We start from the raw sequence: 14,062 nt of genomic DNA on the forward strand, positions 1-14,062 counted from the left end.
TCAGATCATGAGTTCTAACGACTCAGATCATATGAATGTGAACTCGTTCGCCACTAAGATGACCTGAATGAGAGTCCGAACTTTCTCACCACTCATATCATATGAGTTTGAGCCTGAGCTAGTGAGCCGCGCCCATCCGAAAACACGTTCAACTCCAGATGAACTGAGTGCTCACGCACATTCGGTCACAATCGTCCTCGATCACACCACGGGACGTTTTAAAAGTACAACGTTTACCATCCACCAAGGACCACGCAAAACTTCAAACCTTTATTCCTTCATCCACAGACGACGAGAAAACATTGTCGGTGACAATGAATGGAGCACATATTGGAGCTTTAGGACCACATAAAGGGAGGCATGATTATTGTTACATCTGCCAAGTACTTCTTGATTAAGACAGTGACAGTAGCCGAACGGCACGGTACACGAATGCAAGAACAATAATGTAACAGTTCGAACATTTCACGCTCACTCGGCGTAATATCTGGAGGTCGTTAACAATAAGCTGAAGGCGCCATTAGTCACGGCGAGGCGTAGAGATGAAAATGAGTGAACAATGATGGCAATGCGGAAACAGGCCAACAGTCTGCGGGAAGCTAGGCACCGCGTCACGTCGAAAAAGAAGTTCGCAAGTGTGTCACGAGTAGCAAGTCACTTAAGCAACACAGTGAACAAGTTTCCTCGCGAGAAGCCCAGAATCGCGTAGACCTGTGCTCATGGTCAAGGAGAAACGATAAAGAAACGCATGTCTTTGAGACATATGAACGTTGCCATTTTTGTCCTCAACATATGGAAACAAATATACATATGAGCACAGTTTCCAGAAAGAAGTGTACTGGTTGACTGCACTTTAGACCTGAGTACATGACAATCATCGAGCGATTTTTTTTTCACATGAGCGCTCACTATTTGCACGCTTACGGCTAATGTATAAGAACCAAATCGTAATTAAGGCAACCTTACTACTCAATGTCGGGCATGATTCGGTTTCTTTTTTAAATCTGAAACGCACACGACAACGTTGCAGAAGCGCACAAGTGTAATTCAGCACCAAGCAGAGCTCCGACATCTAAATTCTGACATCTAAATTCAACCAGTATTTGTTTTCGTGACCTCAGGTAACATATCATACAATCACTGTACATTATAAAGCCTGACAGCTTGCGAGAATAATAATAAAAAGTGCAGCAGAGACGAGTTCACTCGATTTCACGCAGACCGCACAGCAATGCAGACAAAGAAAAAACAGCAGTGTGACAGCGACCCAGTTATATCGACGTCTATGACGTCATTGTCTACAACGCACCTTTATACTTATGACACCACTGGTTTGCTGATTTTTAAATTGACACGTCGAATTTCTCGACGTCGCGAACGTCACAAACTAGGTCGCCGTTATCTCGCTGTGCCGTTTTAGTGGTCCCCTAAGATGGTCAGTCATACGAACAGGCACGGGCGGTTGGCTGGCATCATCTCCACTCTGGTGCAGCCGAAGGCACTGATGAACTCGGCCATGTTTAGAATGGGCACCATGCATCGGAGAGAGGTGTAGCGCTCGTCACTGTTCTGGTCGGCGTTACAGGTGAGCAGGCAGTACCTGCGAAAGAAGGTCTGCTGAGCAGTTACCCAGACGTCCTGGAAGTTTTCCGACGAGCTCACCGACGCGTAGGATGTTTGCATGACTCTATGAGCCATCTTCACCGCTCGCGTCCAGCGGAACAGGTCGAGAGCCCTGGCCGGCGGCATGTCTTTGAGGGACGTGCGTAGGATCGACTGGACCAAGGTCTCACTGCAACGCATGAAGTACTCGACGTTGTTCAAGTACCATTCCCCGCTCACTTGCATGTTGGTCGGCATGCCGGCGTTGAACACTTCCCTGGCGATAAGCACGCCCACGGTTCCCGTGTCGAACTCGATGGGAACTCGGTCCGAGTACATGATGGGGGCTCTCCGTATGGCGCCGGACAGGATCACCGCGTTCATGACTCGAGAGTACGTGACTTGCTCCGCCAGGAAGAGTCCGTTTAGAATGGCGTCGTTTAAAGAAGGCGGTTGCCTGAGCCGCCTGGAGGCCTCCGACGTTTTCAGGAACATGTACAATGCGCCGAAGTCTCCCGCGAAGTCTACGCTCTCGAAGAGCGCGACGGACTCGTTAGGCATCGGCTCCAGCGACGACTCGTGCGAAGCCAGGCGTACGTCGGCAAGAGCGTTCACTGCGTTCTCCACGTCCTCCTCGGCCATTCCGGAGATGACAGGACGTTCGGCGGCAAGCTTCTGGATCGCGTCGAAAATCGTGAACGCGCGAGATGGTTCCGAGACAGAACTGTGAGTTAGATTACTCAGCAGTCGCGACCAAGTGGGAGGCATCACGTCTTTGCTCGCGCCGATGCACAGGTGATCGACGATGTCATTGGTGTCGTAGTCCAATGGAAACCACTTCATGTATTGAAACTGGCCAATCTCCATCACGACGTGCAAGAAGACGTAGACGCGGCCATGTTCTAGGTGCTGGCGGAAGTGGTCGACTCTGGCGTTGATTGTGTCCAGTCCGTTGACGACGACTGTCGACTGGTCGCTTACTTGGGTGCCGGATGGCGCGATGGAGTTGATCACGTCCCTCCATCCATGCTCGCCGAAGTCCTTGTTTAAAAATTCGAAGCTAGATGCAGTGAACGTGTGTACGTCGACTGGGATAGGAGAGTGCGAAATAAGCTGGCTCTCAAGCTCCAGCAAAGCAGCTGCTGTTCTTTGTGCGTTCTCGTCTGCCAATCGCGGCATTAGCGGACGCAGGGCAGTCAACACTCTCACGATGAAATGCCTGGCACCGGTCCCGTTGGGCATCCTCACTCTGAGCTTCTCCGCCAGAGTGCTACCGGGCGTCAGATGGACTGATAAGACGCCGCGGTACATCACCAGGTTTGTGCTTAACAGAGAAGTGATGCCTCTGGTTAGCGACAGCCGGATTACTTGCCTCAACAGCAACGACATGTTTGGGATGCTCAGAATGTCCATGTCCCTCCGAAAGAAGTTCACCAGGTTCGCTTCCGTGTCTGTGAGAGTAGACGTTGTCGCCATGTACGTTGTTAAGAGTGGACAACGTGGTCCTGAGAGCCGGGTGTGTCTCATCGCAAAGCAAGGGATATGACGAGGCCTGGCGCCGGCGGCAGAAGCATAGACGACGACGGCCGGGGCTGTTGCTCTCCAAATCACCTAACCGATCGAAGGACGCTGTCTACCACGGGCCTGGGAGAAATTACTGTCAAACGAGTGTCGTCGTTAGGCAACGATGTGGCGAGAACTTGGGACAGCAGCAGCAACGCTGGAAGCAGAGATGCACATGAAGCACGGCGGACAGCGGTATACGTTGGCCGAGTCGGCCTTCGGCTCACCGAACGGGAAGATGCTACGCAAGGTCACGCTGAGCGAGGCTGCTAATTGAAAGACGCTGTGTCGAAGGGGTCTCGTGCTTCGGCCATCCGGCGGGGGAGTTCGAGAAGGTTCAACCACCTGCGAGGAGTCTGCGGGATTCTGCTTTCCCACGGAGGCAACGCACAGAACACTTGCGGCAGTGGTCAAGGTGACGCATCTGTGTTTGATGACTGTCTTCCCCTTCTCATCCCCCGAGCTGTGAGAGAGCGAGAGAGCTTCAGCACCGCCCAGTGCCGTGGGTGGTACCGCCAGCGTCATCAATGGCCCATCCGATTGGACAACGTTATTCGAACCAAGTTCCCCAGTCAGGGATCTAGGGAACGCGAACCGTATTTAACGGGATGTTGTTGTGTGATCGGAGGATTGCATTGCATTGCATTCGATTCGATTCTCATCTGTAAATATGTAGAATAAACCCTTCTGTACAGTTTCCTCGATAACGCAGTCCGACATCGTCATTCGGAGCCGGTACCTGCGGGGCTAAACGAGTTAGTCATCTCCAGGACCCCTCCGTCTTCAACACTGGTTCCAGCGGTGGGATAGAAGCCCCATCTTTAACACTGGTTCCAGCGGTGGATGTGTGGCCCCGTTCCCAACACTGGTGGCAGCGGTGGGATGTGTGGCCCGTTCCCAACACTGGTTGGCAGCAGCTGGGATGGACCGTGCGACATCGTACTTTCTCCACGGGTGAGCGTTTTGGCTTTTGCTATGGGATTCGCCAGGCTTTAAGATTCAGAGAATAATCTTGACTGGGAATCAGGGCTTTGTCGTTTGAGAGGGGTTATTCTCAAGGCATTGTTGTGTTAGCAGAGCCAAAGCGGAGAAAGCGTTGTCATGGACCTAATGAGGTTGTACAAGTCGGACTTGCTGTTGATATGCGAGGAACTGTCAGTTGAAGTGCCTAGCAAACTAACCAAACTTGAATTGGGCGAATTCATTCTTAAACAAGTCAAGCATAACGATCAGTTGCTGGTAGATACGTGGAATTTGGTACAAGGGGAAAAAGCCCGCAAAGTAAAAGCCGACCAGGAGGCTAAAGAGAAAGCCGACCAGGAGGCTAAAGAGAAAGCCGACCAGGAGGCTAAAGAGAAAGCCGATCGGGAGAAAAAAGCACGTAAGGAGGAAGCTGATCGGGAGTGCGAAAAAGAGAAGGAACGGGAACGGCAACGGCAACAGTGGAAGGTTGAAGATGAAATAAGGAAACTAAAGCGTATACAGCTTGAAAACGAACTGCGAAGAAAAGGCGGTAGTGTGAGAGCCGGAAGTCCTGAAAGAGCAAGCGATGCTTATGAAATAGGTCCGCAGATAAGACCCGAAAAGTCTGTGACCGTAGCCGCGTTGGTAAATCGCGACACCACGAGGGAAGTGGCAGAGAACGCGTTCAACCGGTGCGGTAGTCCAAGGAATGCCGCAGAATCCGAGACCGTGTCCAGTGTAGTTGGACGTAATGCTAAGAAAGAGCATTCCGAGATAGCGTCTCAACGACACGAGTGCGAGGATTCTCCTCCGAGTGAGGCAGGAGTGGCAACGGACAACTTTGTCGGGACTGTTACGAGCGCGACCCTTTCAGTAGAGACGATACAGGCGTCAAACCGGCAGGACCGCGAAAAGGGAGGTTTACCTATCGAAAAAGGTTTCGAGGTAGAAACAGCGGAAACCCCCTTTGAGAGTAACAACCGCAGTAGAGAATGGCGCGCAGAGCGACAGCCAGGCGGGCTCAGTTGTGGCTGAGCACTGCAATGTAGACAAAGAGCGCGCGTTTGGTTTAGACGGCACAGATGTTGTCGGGTTACCAGAGCTACTTGAACGGCGCAAAGTTCATATTTGAGACTGATCATCGTCTCAAACATGCTTATGACAGTTTTGTCCCCCCAAAAATGGTCGCTTGCTTAGACGGAGTCCTGCTCTCCAAAAACAATTTCTCGATGCGTTTCAGGAACGGAAAACCGCACGGAAATGCTGATGGATTCAGCCGATTGTTGTAGACAGGAGTACTTGGTAGGACCACCTACTGTGTGTGGGTTTTTGCTTTTAACCTTGGTCCAAGCAGTCCGTCTTTGGCGATTTCAATCGGGATATTTCGCGCTTTCTTGACACCAAAATTACGCCAAAATTCAGTAATGTTTTATTAAACATTTATGGTCATTGTGGGAAGCCTGGTGGGTCTTTGGCAGATTCCGAGCGCTTGCTTGTGGGTCAGTGCCCTGTCTCGTGGAACAGTCCACTGATGCCATTCTTTGTTGAATGTTCGAGCTTGGATGCCATTTCTGGAAACCAGCCCTTCCACCCGACTCCGGCCTCATCTCTTCCTGCCCAGCGGTCGTGAACGCTGGCCATTCGAGATTTTTCGGGCCGCGGACGAGCTGTTAAGAGTGGACAACGTGGTCCTGAGAGCCGGGTGTGTCTCATCGCAAAGCAAGGGATATGACGAGGCCTGGCGCCGGCGGCAGAAGCATAGACGACGACGGCCGGGGCTGTTGCTCTCCAAATCACCTAACCGATCGAAGGACGCTGTCTACCACGGGCCTGGGAGAAATTACTGTCAAACGAGTGTCGTCGTTAGGCAACGATGTGGCGAGAACTTGGGACAGCAGCAGCAACGCTGGAAGCAGAGATGCACATGAAGCACGGCGGACAGCGGTATACGTTGGCCGAGTCGGCCTTCGGCTCACCGAACGGGAAGATGCTACGCAAGGTCACGCTGAGCGAGGCTGCTAATTGAAAGACGCTGTGTCGAAGGGGTCTCGTGCTTCGGCCATCCGGCGGGGGAGTTCGAGAAGGTTCAACCACCTGCGAGGAGTCTGCGGGATTCTGCTTTCCCACGGAGGCAACGCACAGAACACTTGCGGCAGTGGTCAAGGTGACGCATCTGTGTTTGATGACTGTCTTCCCCTTCTCATCCCCCGAGCTGTGAGAGAGCGAGAGAGCTTCAGCACCGCCCAGTGCCGTGGGTGGTACCGCCAGCGTCATCAATGGCCCATCCGATTGGACAACGTTATTCGAACCAAGTTCCCCAGTCAGGGATCTAGGGAACGCGAACCGTATTTAACGGGATGTTGTTGTGTGATCGGAGGATTGCATTGCATTGCATTCGATTCGATTCTCATCTGTAAATATGTAGAATAAACCCTTCTGTACAGTTTCCTCGATAACGCAGTCCGACATCGTCATTCGGAGCCGGTACCTGCGGGGCTAAACGAGTTAGTCATCTCCAGGACCCCTCCGTCTTCAACACTGGTTCCAGCGGTGGGATAGAAGCCCCATCTTTAACACTGGTTCCAGCGGTGGGCGTGTGGCCCCGTTCTCAACAACGTGTAGCAGGACCTGAACAGGACGAGAAGTTTCTAGTGAAAAGGCGTGTATCTGGAAGTTTCGGGAGAACATTGCACTCCAAGTTTCACAAAAGGAAAGGGCCATGCATGTGATGACTTCGTTTGAAACAGTAATTTGTTTATTTTTGTCCGGAGTAAATACTGGCTATCAAATGAAGAGGCCCCTGCCCATCCTTTAAATCTACTTCGGTTTAAAAACTTTGCGTTGATGGTTTCATAAACCTTCCACAATTATTTCATGCAACGAAGACATGCTAAGAAATTTTGTAAAATGATTTTATACTCTGATATGCTACTGCTTGCTGCGAGACAGGCAATCATCATGTTCTTGATCACGAGCTAAAAGAGCTGGTATTTTAAGCCGAGACAGCGGCTATGAGGCACACCGTAATGGATAGCTCCGGAATAGCTTCAGAGCTATATCAGCGCAGTCCGACCACGCACTCACTAGCAGAACGGCCTCGCCGGCTGCACATTCGTGGGTTCACCTGTAGAACTTGGCGAACTCTGCGACGCCCATCTGACCATCGATACTCGCGACGAGTTGGTCGTCTTTCATGGACCAGTGGAGACTGGTGAACATTTCTTTCGTAGCCTCGCCGGTCAGATTGTCGGCGGCACCTTCGGCAACGCCGCTGGTGTAGCGCTCGACCGTCCAGCGGCGGCACACGTGACGGTAGAAGTTGCGGCACGGCTCCACGCCTTTGTCCATGAGCGAGTCGAGGAACCTGCGCGCTCGGCGGCAGTCGTGGTTCGAGCAGTGCAGGAACTCGCCCCGGGGGTGCGGAGACAGCGTAGCCACAAGCGCGATGCTGACGACCACGACTGCGCACACCGTGGCGCCCAGCGCGATGGCTGTGCGCACGTCACGATCGGTGGGCGTGGTCTCCCGCGGGAGGTAGTGCATCGTGTTGTTGCCGACTGCAGTTCGAAAGGGATAGACGCCGCAAGAGGGCGAGAAACAGGTGTGAGCGCTCGTCTTCGCTGACCCTCCCTTATAAAAATGGTCTATAGAGAGTCTATAGGCTTCTTATAGTCTCCATTGACTTCCTATAGATATTTCTTTTTGTCTAATCAAGGTCTATAAACTGTCTATAGACAAATCTCAACTAAAAGTGTATGACTATAAATCTATAGATTGTCTATAGACTGCCTATAGCAGTTGTATTGCCTATAGACTATTAATAGAGAGTCTATAGACTTTACAGACAGAAGTCTATGGACATTCTATACTAAAGACTGTCTAAAAAATTTGTTGGGTTGTCTAAAATGATGCGTATGCGTGCTACTTTAATCACTGCATTTATTTACTTCAGTTACAATCAACCATGATTTCGGGAGCATTACAGAATTGGGTAGCATAGTTCAGGGTTCGAAGGAAACCACTCTGGCGAGGGAAATTCTGCATCTGAAGAAACAAGGAATCGCCAAGGTGAATTATGAAGAAAAACGTCAATGTTATTACGTTTTTCTTCATAATTCATCTTAGCGATTGCTTGCCTCTTCAAATAAAGAAGGGGTATTTTTTTTTTTGGGGGGGGGGGGGGGGGGTTATACTCTATCTCGCGAGTTCTTCGAAAGGAATGGGAGCCAAGAGCGGGAGGCGACCGCTTCCCCAAGTGTACCGCTCAGGCGCTGAAGATCCATCGGGACACTTCTGGAAGCTACCACTTAATCACGCAAGTAACTTGCACTCCATTGCAATATCTTGCGAGGTGTCTTGGTGGCTCACTGGTTACGGCGTGCGACTTCCGAGCACGAGGTCCAGGGATCAAACCGTGGCTATGGTGGACACATTTCATTGTAGGCGAAATTCAAAAGACGCTCACGTGTGCTGTGCGATATCAGGTTTGGTTTGGTTTATGGGGTTTAACGTCCCAAAGCGACTGAGGCTATGAGAGACGCCGTAGTGGAGGGCTCCGGAAATTTCGACCACCTGGGGTTCAGTGCACGTAGAAGAATCCCAGGCGGTCGAAATTAATGCGGAGCCCTCTTTAACTCCCTTCTCGACCCCTTCTCGCACAATGCGTTTGAGATGTCCAGAGAAGTGAGACAGCCTATGAGCCTTTTAATTGTTCAAAACCATACATGCTCGAAAATGGCGTGGTGCCCCTAGCATGAACAGCTATACGCTTGATACAAAGGCTTTTTACGGGCTGCCTACCGCGGTCTACTGCCGTTCACTGGCAACCCCTGTGCAACTGGATCAAGCCAAATCTTTATCACGAATACGCAGGAAGTCCTCCTTTTAAGACGGATAATGTTTTCGCGGCTTTTGTCACAGTGGCCCCCGCTCTTTCGACGCATCGTATAGGAAGAAACCAATTCCGAAAGGTTATAAGCAACGGTAAATAAAAGGGGGTACTGCGCACAAAAAGACACTGACGAGAAGGTAACACAACAAGCGCAGTGTTGTGTTACCAACGGGCTTTACACGCATGCATTGGAGCCGGACATTCAAGAGGTTCTCTTCCAGTTTAGTGTCATATTTGTTCGCTCAACCTTACGCTCATGTTTGTGTGTAGAAGCACATGCTTTCACGTTGCCCCCTTGCGAGTTAAAGGAGCGTAGACAATTCTTGGGCGTGTGTTTGCTTCTTTGTTGGTTGGTTGGTTTATGGGGTTTAACGTCCCAAAGCGACTCAGGGCTATGAGATACGCCGTGGTGAAGGCCTCCGGAAATTTCGACCGAGTGGGGTTCTTTAACGTGCACTGACCTCGCACAGTACACGGGCCCCTAGAATTTTGCCTCCGTCGAAATTCGTCGGCCGCCGCCGGGATCGAACCCGCGTCTTTCGGGTCAGCAGCCGAGCACCATAGCCACTGAGCCACCGCGGCTTTGCTTCTTTGTAATGACGCGTGTGGTAATTTGGCAGAAAATATTTTCTTGTTGATTAATGCCTGCTTCCGCCAGTGATAATGTACATGAAATCGCAAGGCCGCAGCACCAAAATTTGGGTGACTACACAAAAACGAAGCAGGCAACCAAATACGCCGTCAACAATTGCATACGCCAGTGTGATGGTTTTCGGACTTTTGAAGTTTGCTCTGTTCTCGAATATTTCCACAGCGGACAAATATGACTGATGTGCTGTTTTTAAACAACATGCCGAGATGACAATGACCCTGTGCTTCGCTCTTACGTCAGTCGGCCCGCCGGAGACGCAATACGTAAATCGGTAAAGACTGAAAAGCACTATTTATAGCGACCATCTCTAACATCGTGCGAGGAATTTAACGAGTAGGCCATTTTTCGAGATTTCGAAGTGGCATATAGGCAATGCAACTTGCAGCGGACTGACGATTTCCGCCTGGATTCAGCCGGCACGTTCCCTTCCTGCGAAAGAATGTCGTCCGAAGCCAGCTCCGTAGGTGAGCGGTGTAGTTTCGGAGACTGAAACGAAACAAGATTTGAGAACACGTGATAAGTTCGAAGCATAGGTGTGCGTGAATTGACGGGGCATAGCACACGTATAGTGAAGTACATTTGTCATAAATCAACGAAACCACGCAAGGTATCACTAGATGGCTGAATGTTGTGGTGCCTTGAACGCTCACTGGGAATCATGGGAGCGCGCAAGTCTGTAGCTTGCAGCGTGGACCAGGAATAAAGAACACCGTAAAGTTACAGCTTGCAATTAAGGCACAAGCATATAGAAAACTGTTGAAATGAGCACGTGCCAGTGGGCGAGAAAACAAAGTGGAGAATAGTTTCGTGCTTTGGGCAGACGAGGTGAATGTTAGTTAGAACGCTGCCTAGAACGCACCACACTTCGAGAAGTTAAACTTGCTGCTTCTCAGAATATTCAGCGTATTTTACCCAAGCGCTGAGCGCAACATCGAGGAAGCGGGGAAATGGCTATAGTGCTCGCCGCAGTAACCACAAACTCCAAGATAATACTATAAGCGATTCAAAATCAGCAGTCCGAAACTATACACAGGGCAAGCTATCTCCTGGTGACCAGAGACTCTAAAGCAAACCGAATACCAACGCGTGGTTCAATTGATGTGGACCCCCGCCCACACATCCCAATTCTCGGGGCAAAACTATTTGGCAACCGAGCCGCCAGGTCCGTGGTAGGATAAAGAATGTCACCACGTCCCATGGAGGTCCTAGAACACTACGGACTAGACAGGCTGACGTACCACAATCGCTCACCAAGGCACGTTCAGTAACATTGAGAAGTTCACAAACACCTTTCCGCACCCTACATTATATATCAACATATACCCCCAAACATACCTCAAACACTGTAAGGAGTGTTATCGGCAAGCAAATCTTTTCCACGTGTTATACGCATGTCCCAAAGAACTACCAGAGTACAGCACAAACATTACATCAAAGCAGTGGGAGGCCATGCTGTCCAGCTACGACCCGGCCATTCAAGCCAGGGTCACAGCCCGGGCGTAGGCAACCGCCGAGGCTCAGGGCCTCAGGTTGGCTAACGAAACCATCGTCATCTGTCCATCTGTAGCAAGACCTCCTCTTCTATAATCCCAAGCGGCATTTTATGCACCAATAAAAGTCTTTACGCACGCACGCATACATCTGACTCGTTTGTGGTCAGTTTGAGTTTGGTTTGCGTCCTCTGCCCGAATCATCTCCATGTGAAAGTTCCTGCAATAATGGGCCAGTGGCAAGACGGTGGTCTTACTGACGGTGGAGCCTCTCGTAGAGGTAGGATCTCTGCCTATAATGAAACTTGAGGAGGTGGTTCCGTGACGAGTAGAAAGTCATCGAAGAACGCTATCGATACTTAGATTTTTAAACCACGAACGTTACAGGAGCATGTCTCACGGCCAGTTTTAGCGAATGGTGGTTCTGCCACGAAAACTGGCCAGCCATCTTCGGAGCCCTGACTGTTTTTTCTCCGACGTATTCCCGCTCTGAAGAAAGATGACTAGCTCTGAACGCAGGAAGTGGTGAGGCCTGAACATTTAATTAAGTGTAGTTTGTACTGTAAACGTCAGCCTCCATTTCTTTTTAGCTTTCCGGGATGCATGCTTTCATGTCTTCGAAATATGCATGGAAACTGAGTTCTTCACTGCACTGCACTGTACTGGCTGCTCGCAGCTACTTACGAAACACTTACCCTCGTTAGCGCCGTTATGAAGCGCGCCAGTAATGGCGACACACTGCCCACGGGACTCCGACCAGACAGCTCCGTCTTCGGCTCGATGTCCTGAGCGACGGGTTGAGCTTTGCCTTCGACGACCTCTGGCGCTGCGCCCTCGTTATTCGCACTTGAGCAATTTGCATTAGACGGAGCCTCAGCTTTCTCTCCGGCGTCCACGGGCTTTGGGCTTTCACCCTTCGAGTCCGAGGGATGTGCCTTCCCCGGTATCTGAGCACTCCCTTTGACACTCACGGGCTTTGGGCTTTCACCCTTCGAGTCCGAGGGATCTGCCTTCCGCAGTATCTGAGCACTCTCTTTGACACTCACGGGCTTTGGGCTTTCACCCTTCGAGTCCGAGGGATCTGCCTTCCGCGGTATCTGAGCACTCTCTTTGACACTCACGGGCTTTGGGCTTTCACCCTTTGAGTCTGAGGGATGTGCCTTCCGCGGTATCTGAGTGCTCTCTTCGACGTCCACAGCCTCTGGGCTCCCGACCTTCGAGCCCAAGGGATGTGCCTTCAATGGCGTCAGAACCTTCGCTTTGACACCGGTGTGCTTTGGGCTCCTATCCGTGGTGTCTGAAGAACTCTCCTTTGATGAGGCCGTTTCTGGTGGCGTCGTCCATACCGCCGTGTGCCGACGTGCTGCAAAGACGCAAGCACGCGCATGACCATGCGCACCAGACTGTCATGATATGCTCGAGAGCCACAATATATCATGGCTAATGGGGAGACATCGCACAAACTATTACAGACACCGCACAAAGTCGCATCCGACCATTTTACCCTCCGAAGTGTCGACCAGAGCCGAAAGGCAAAAGGCCGAGGAGAGTTCGAGGCGGTAAAAATTTACGACTCTACCAACAAGAGAAAAAACGTTGATATACAGAATACAATATGCCCTTATCTGACATGTTTAGAGCCATGTTTAAGTCGACGATTATCAGACTTCGTTTTGGATATAGGGCCATCAAGGAGTGTCAGTGGAGGTGGAATATAACTCCCGCATGTCTGTACGATCTGTAAAGCGCTGTCACTCATTCTTGCTTAAATACTGGAGGGGAGAGGGGAGGGGGCATAAAGCTCTAGACCATCGTCGTAAATACGTGAGCATAATTAGCAAGATCTCCTGTATTCCGTTGTTGCCCAAAAGGGCATGCTATCCAGAAGGGCCTTGAACATGTTCTTGAAAATGCGCTCTTTGTGTCCAGTAATATTCAGTGTACACTCTGCACCCAGTGAATATAGTCCACAGGGCTCAATGGGGCACTAACGCTCTCCCGTTAAAGTAACACACCAGCACTAGAGGCGAGCAAGAGAAGACTTACTGGTGGCGTAAAAGCAAAATGAGAGGAAAAAACACACTAACCATGATAAAAACAAGAATATACATTGGAGCATACGAAAAACGCTGCACGATAAGTGACAGGCACTTTCACTGTGTCAGTGCACGGGTCACATTAGAAGTTTAACGGCGCGAGGTTTCGGGGCCCACGGTACAGAAAATCCGGGCGCATAGTACTCGATTACGACCACTGCTGCTGGCACAGAGGCCTAGCCCGCTTGCTATGTCAGACGCTAGTTCCGAACCACGCTGGCATTTGCGCGTGCGCAGTCTCCCACTGTTTGCGCCGTTCCTCAGGTACCCTAGGATCCCCAGGTGCCAACCCTGCGGTAAGGTTCCCACAGGGTTCGAAAGGCCCTCTCGAGCCAGTGAGATGGAAGTGCTTAGCTTTTCTCTTTTTTGCCCACAGTAGGTTCCCACTGAGGAGAACGTGAATGACGGTAAGGGAAGGATGGGTAACAGATACTCACGTGCTGGAGAGGTGTCGGGCGCATCGGCCTGCGGCGAGAGGCTCAGGGAAGCCGGCAGCTGCGGGGAAACACAGGTCGGACCGGACGCGAGGGATTGCGAAGAGTCGGTGAGCGCTGAGCCGCTGGACTTAGAGTCGTCGTGCCGCTTGAAGCTCCTGCGCTCACGCTGAGCCTGGCGTTTGCTTTGGCTCTTGTCCCTGTGCTTGCTTTGCGCTCGTGGCGTGGCTGCCTTGGCGCTGGGTGACAAAGGGTCGGCTTGATGAGGCTGCTCAGCCATGGTGGAACGCAGCGCTTCTTCTGCTTCCTCTTCTTCTTCTCACGCGCAAGGCACGCGCTCACGCAGGGACATTTCTTCAGGAACGTGCAGT

General features: G+C 51.1%; 1 protein-coding gene across 1 annotated transcript; it reads right to left on the bottom strand.

The window, feature by feature from the left end:
• Positions 1-913: 913 nt before the first annotated feature.
• On the bottom strand, positions 914-14,062 carry LOC149358764 (uncharacterized). The gene is made up of 6 exons (XM_089570949.1): positions 13,695-14,062; positions 11,857-12,524; positions 10,055-10,157; positions 7,253-7,685; positions 6,747-6,756; positions 914-3,084 (listed from the first exon to the last, which is right to left on the bottom strand). The coding sequence occupies exons 1-6, from the start codon at positions 13,969-13,971 to the stop codon at positions 1,441-1,443; spliced, it is 3,135 nt and encodes a 1,044-aa protein (XP_089427075.1). The 5' UTR covers positions 13,972-14,062; the 3' UTR covers positions 914-1,440.

The sequence above is a fragment of the Amblyomma mixtum genome, chromosome 2 (genome assembly GCF_055824585.1).
Source record: "Amblyomma mixtum isolate Tamu chromosome 2, ASM5582458v1, whole genome shotgun sequence".
Lineage (NCBI taxonomy): Eukaryota > Metazoa > Arthropoda > Arachnida > Ixodida > Ixodidae > Amblyomma > Amblyomma mixtum.

What these genes read in the sequence shown, in the direction of transcription:
- LOC149358764 (XM_089570949.1), bottom strand. Translation starts at nt 13,971, where the DNA reads ATGGCTGAGCAGCCTCATCAAGCCGACCCTTTGTCACCCAGCGCCAAG. An exon ending in GCCCGACACCTCTCCAGCAC is followed by an intron (nt 12,525 to 13,694) that starts GTGAGTATCTGT and finishes GCGTCTTTGCAG; the next exon opens with CACGTCGGCACACGGCGGTA. An exon ending in GCGGAAATCGTCAGTCCGCT is followed by an intron (nt 7,686 to 10,054) that starts GCAAGTTGCATT and finishes TTCGAACTGCAG; the next exon opens with TCGGCAACAACACGATGCAC.